At 28.4% G+C, this 5606-nt stretch overlaps 2 protein-coding genes across 2 annotated transcripts; both read left to right on the top strand.

Annotated features, from left to right (window-relative positions):
* Positions 1–1282: 1282 nt before the first annotated feature.
* LOC109858639 (aminopeptidase Q-like) lies at positions 1283–4032 on the top strand. Its single transcript, XM_020436106.1, has 6 exons — positions 1283–1431; positions 1902–2369; positions 2585–2771; positions 3117–3273; positions 3467–3545; positions 3996–4032. Exons 1-6 carry the CDS (start codon positions 1283–1285, stop codon positions 4030–4032), a joined length of 1077 nt encoding a protein of 358 aa, XP_020291695.1.
* Positions 4033–4556: 524 nt separating this feature from the next.
* LOC109858649 lies at positions 4557–5592 on the top strand (the record flags this gene model as incomplete). The annotated part of the gene is made up of 3 exons (XM_020436129.1): positions 4557–4779; positions 5211–5404; positions 5511–5592. Coding segments are annotated over exons 1-3 (402 nt in total), but the record flags the coding sequence as incomplete, so codon positions are not given.
* Between the last annotated feature and the right edge of the window lie 14 nt (positions 5593–5606).

Genomic DNA, 5606 nt, shown 5'->3' with positions numbered 1-5606 from the left:
TTTTTTACATGATTTAATTCTTTAAATGAAATATGTGCAAACTGGGATGATGTAGATAACAAATTTTGAGAAAAAATAGAAACATGATCACGTAAGATTATATATAAGTGATCACCTTACGTCAAATTTCAGATCTAATTTTATATGATCATACACAATTTTTTATATTTATATATGATCATATAAAATCAGAGTGCGCCAAATTTCGGATTCGATTTTACACAATCACGTCCGACTTGTTTAAAATTTAATATAATCATATAAAACTATACCCGAAACTCATATATATTTTAACATGATCACACGTTTTCCATTTTTTCTTAAGATTGCTCAGATTGTGCTAGTAATCTGATGTCATATAATTCCGTCAAGCTATGTTTTCAGTAGATGATAAAGAATGTAAAAGCTCTATCAAAAACTCCCACTAAAAAATTTATTGTCATACTTTCAACATATAATAATGTGTAAGGTGCTGACTGCAAAAATTGTATATTTTTTCTACTACATGTATAAATCTTTTTTAAATCGTAAGATAAGTTTTCTTTGTTATATTAAAGAGCTTTACCTGATTTTTTCTTTCCTTTCCAACCCAAAAAAAACATTATATGATATAAAATAAATAATTGTTTTTGAAAAATTGTAATTTCTGAATATTTTTATTCAAAAAATATACTTATTTAATAACAAATATATGACATTCTACTTTTTTTTTTGCTGATATGGCTTAGTTTGTTTATCATGATTTGCAAAACACTTTTAGAGGACATATGACGTTCACGCTGTATGTATATACCTCATGTACACGATAGTTTGTCTACAGTTTTCGGTGATCCTTTGAAAAGGTAACATTGTGCCTGTATACCTATATGTATAGTATCTAGTTTGCAGAAATGAAGAAATAATTTTTGTTCAAAACTCATTTCAATTATCGAAAACCTTTATAGATTACTGCACATAGTAAGTATATAGCAGAATGTTTATGTACTTGTTTCAATTCTTGAACGCTTTCGTACAAAACTCACAAAGTCGTTGCAGTTACTATGTTTTTGATCACCTGTACACAGTAATAGTATNCATATGTANTATTATTGCAATATTTTTATTTACTTTACACAGATNAAAACAAACAAACGTCAAACACTCGCGNCCATGTANTTTGTCTCTTTATTCTATTTACTAATTCCAGANACATTTTTCGTTATNATTANTTGCTTATTTTGTCATTAGCNTTGCATGCTCAAAGTTATAATGCACACTTTTGTTTTCATACAGTATGCATAAAATGGCTTTTCGGGAGCTCTTACTANTCAGTAGCATNTTGGCGATTATCAGAACTCAAAATATTTCTGATAATCGTCCAAAACATATAATTCCACACCATTATACTATTAAANTTGCGCCNTTNGCGACAANAGATGCTTTTCATGGAGAGTACAATGCTTCTNTCACGATTCTAAACAACACGCNAACTATAAGATTATACTCAAAACATGTGGTTGTATATAGTGTAATGCTTACAAGAAATAANTCACAATTACCTCAAGAAAGTCTACNAGAATCGATACAAGACATGTTTACNNATCACTTTTATAANCCAACAAAGCANGCNATTAAACGNAGAAACAAAAAAACTGTCACAATTCTACATTTCGAAAATACTTTGTTACGAGGAAACTACACTTTACGTGTTATATTTNTNGGACTCNTTACTAANACTGAAAATGAGTTCGTTAAAATTCCTTTTACACACACCAAAANACAGACGTAAGTAACATAAAAAATATATAATTCAANGTTTTAGTAAAAACCAGATATATATACGTTATTCTTGATATGTATAAAAGTAGTCATTAGATTGATACTCTATAATATTCTCTTGTCTATGGTACAAATATCAATAGATGGATACTCGCAACTAATACCCTCGTAACTGGAACTAGTATATTTCCATNNTTGGAAGATGATCCGACAGTCAAGACTACTTTTAACATTTCCATACTGCACCATAAATCTAAANTAGCTTTGTCGTCTATGCCGATGCGAGAGTTTGAATCAGTAAATAATAACATGATGTGGACGCATTTTCACACCACTCCTTTTATAAGTACTTACGAAATAGCTGCAATTATAATTCCGAAATCTACAATGAATATGAAGAATACATCNATNGGCAATATNGTANTGTGGAACAAATCTACCTCACTGCCGAGTGATATACAAATCGATTCTCTTTGTTTTGAAATTGCAAACAAAGTCATGAAGTTTTATATAAACAGATTTGGTGATCTCAGAATACCAAATATTACTTTTATTGCAATTCCTGGTTTTCAACACGATACTATAGCAACATTGGGTCTTGTACTTCACAGGTACATAGAAAAAATCTTATTATGTTTATACATATTGTGTAACAGCAATAACATAGAAACTGTTTCTAAATCTTCNAATTTGTTTTATTCGTTGTCTAAACGTGAATCTTATGTAACATAAATGAGTATCACACATGCATGAAAACGTTGTTGTACAGAAGTTACTAAATAAAAGTACTTTAGAAAAAATGTGACATATTGTGTATACTTTTTAGNGAAGAAAAGATAATGTTCGACGATGCGTTACCAGTAACTTCCTTTGTACAGAGGAACAGTATACATCGTTTTATAGCACGTCAAATAGTATTCCAATGGTTTATTGGTTTATACAAACCGTCATTATGGTCATACCAATGGTTTAATGCCGTAGCAGAATTTTTTGGAATTTATGCACTTANTCAGGTNNGTACATTATTTCCTTACAATTTGGTACGNATTACTTACTNCAAATAAAANCAATGACGTAAGCATTACGGAATGCTAGTAAATANTGAATAAGTAGTATGATTTGANTTATACGTAATCTAGAAAATGTAATANAAACATAAAANTTATAACANTTATATTTTTTACTTATGAGTGCTATGTNTATGTTAACATACAGTAATAATGTACANAANCNTNCATAAANGTAAATATTCNAAGCAATATATATGTACAAAAAANATGTACTTNATTTGAACAGTNCNAAACTTTTANTAAACATTTACATNTANTATTACAANACTTCNGACACTTTTTGTTTAGATATACGAAACCACNANAATGATGAATTGGTTTGTAGTACACACACTACATGAGTCTCTTCATTTGGACGTTGATAATTTAATGGAACCGATTATAGGACAAAAAAATACTTTGTCNAATGCTACACTTTCTACGCGTATACCGCCATTTATCAAAGGTAAAAACGGTAAAAATATTATTATGTTACACACGTGTATAAAATAAGTAAACTAACAAAAAGAAATATAAGAAAGATGTGATTGCTTCAACAGTTGTATACATCCAAACTTTTGTACTAAAGAAATTTATATAATAATTAACACTAATAATTAATTAACACTACTATCTTTATGTAATGTACAATATTTTAGTACCCGTTGTACTGCGCATGATGGAATACGTGATGCAACACAGATTTTGGAAGGATACAAAGGCTTATTTACTAAATGAGTAAGTATTAACGAAGTTAAATATATATATTAGAATAAAGTCTGACAGATCTACAGTTTATGACTATAATTATTGGTATATTCTTCTTACTAACAAATTCGTAACAAACTATTTCTATATATTTTAAAGTTTTCTATTGTGGTGAATTATAATGTTTTTACTAAAAAATATTTTTATCTTATTTTTTAAATACACCTTTTAATAGTTGAAATAGTAGGTGATAAACTGTAATAATATTTTAAAATGTTTAAGTGTATCTTAATACAGATATGTCATAAAAGTTTGTCGTTAACAACTTTAGCATTTTTCGTAGNCAGTTGCGATCCAATAATATTTGGTATTGTTTCCTGAGCGACTTTGTTACGGAGTTACCATTACACTCGAGTTGCTCTGACGAATGGAAACGGATACAATGGATACGAAAAAGCAATTATTTTTCGTTAAACGCAGAACTTACAAGCAGATTATTTCTGCCGAAGTACCTTAAATTCCTTAGGTTTATTATATCGCCTTTATGCAACTTTGAAATATACGTGTTCGATACTTCAAACACGCCAGAAAACCATGACAAAGATGATTATGCGATTCCTCTTATTATCGTTACTTTTTTGGACATGACAGAAAGTGAACTAAACAAACTGTATAAATACAACACTTATATAACACAACAACAAAGAATTTTTAATCACAACGTAAAATGTAAATATGCACTTAATACAAATCAAATTGGTGAGTATTATTACAACATAAAATGTAAGTAGATCTATTGTAATTGTTAAAATGTTATAGTAGAATAACAAATACGTACACACGAATACATGTGTTTGTTGGTTTATAATTTTCCTTACGAAATCTACAAAGTATCTACAATAATAGATATATAATGCCAAGATACAATAAATTATAATAAAAAAATATTATTTTCAAAACTTAAAATTGTACATAAAATATGTTTGTTATAGGATACTATCGCGTCTATTACACACATCATAAAAACGAAGTAACTCTTTTTGATCATATCATTTGGCATGCATCATTACCTGTTTTAAATCGTGCTCAAATTATTGATAACTTGTATTATTTTTTTGTAAAAGAAAAACAACTTTTTATGTGGTTCAGAATCTTAGACTATTTACAAGACGAACACGAGTATGAAGTTTGGTACCCAATGATTAGAATTTTGGAAGACATGTCAACTTACTTTCCATTTGCTGATCTGGATGTTACTTTCAAGGTTAATTAAAAACTAACATTATCTTTGTTTGTGTAATTGTAAACATATATAAGAACATATATATATATATATATATATATATATATATATATATATATAGTAGATGCAGATCTTTTTTTAGTCTGCATAAGTTACTTTAAAGTATAAAAAATCATTGGTTATATTGTGCTTTTTTATAGTCTGTAGACTATATTCTAAATTACTCATCAAACACAGATTCTTGTCACATTATTATCACTACAATTTCTGTAGAATACTTCCTTATACATACACTCTGTTTCACACTCAATTTCTCTCTCTGTCTACTTTTCTTTCTTTTTGTTGTTGTTCTTCCTTCTAAAACATTTTGTTTCCAAAACGCAAAACTAGAAAAAATATTAGTATAGAATTCTCAAGCAAACTGTATAAAATTAGTATTATATCACTGTTAGGCGTCACTAAGATCTCTCTTAGAAAGACTTCTTCCTCACATTTTATTTGACAAGTATGTTACAACGCCATTTCACACATGTTTGCGATACGAAGTATTTAAATGGGCGTGTCTCTTCAGTAGTATTATGTGTCACTCTATTGCTCATGAAGAACTGAAACACATTGATGAAAATATTTCTGCCATCTCTGGACAGTAAGCAAATATTTTATAATCACGATTTTCTTACATTAAATACTCTTACTCTTTGTTATGTATTGCGAACAGTTGTTTAAAATCATAATTTTGTGATTTCTGTAAGATATAAAACTAAAACAGGACTATGGCAAGAATGGATTTATTGCGATGGATTAAGAAACGTAACATTAGACGTACTGGAGAAAGTAATACTTACTTC

The sequence above is a fragment of the Pseudomyrmex gracilis genome, unplaced genomic scaffold (genome assembly GCF_002006095.1).
Source record: "Pseudomyrmex gracilis isolate BER0280 unplaced genomic scaffold, ASM200609v1 scaffold_216, whole genome shotgun sequence".
Lineage (NCBI taxonomy): Eukaryota > Metazoa > Arthropoda > Insecta > Hymenoptera > Formicidae > Pseudomyrmex > Pseudomyrmex gracilis.
This window is presented reverse-complemented; position numbering and strand designations above follow the sequence as displayed.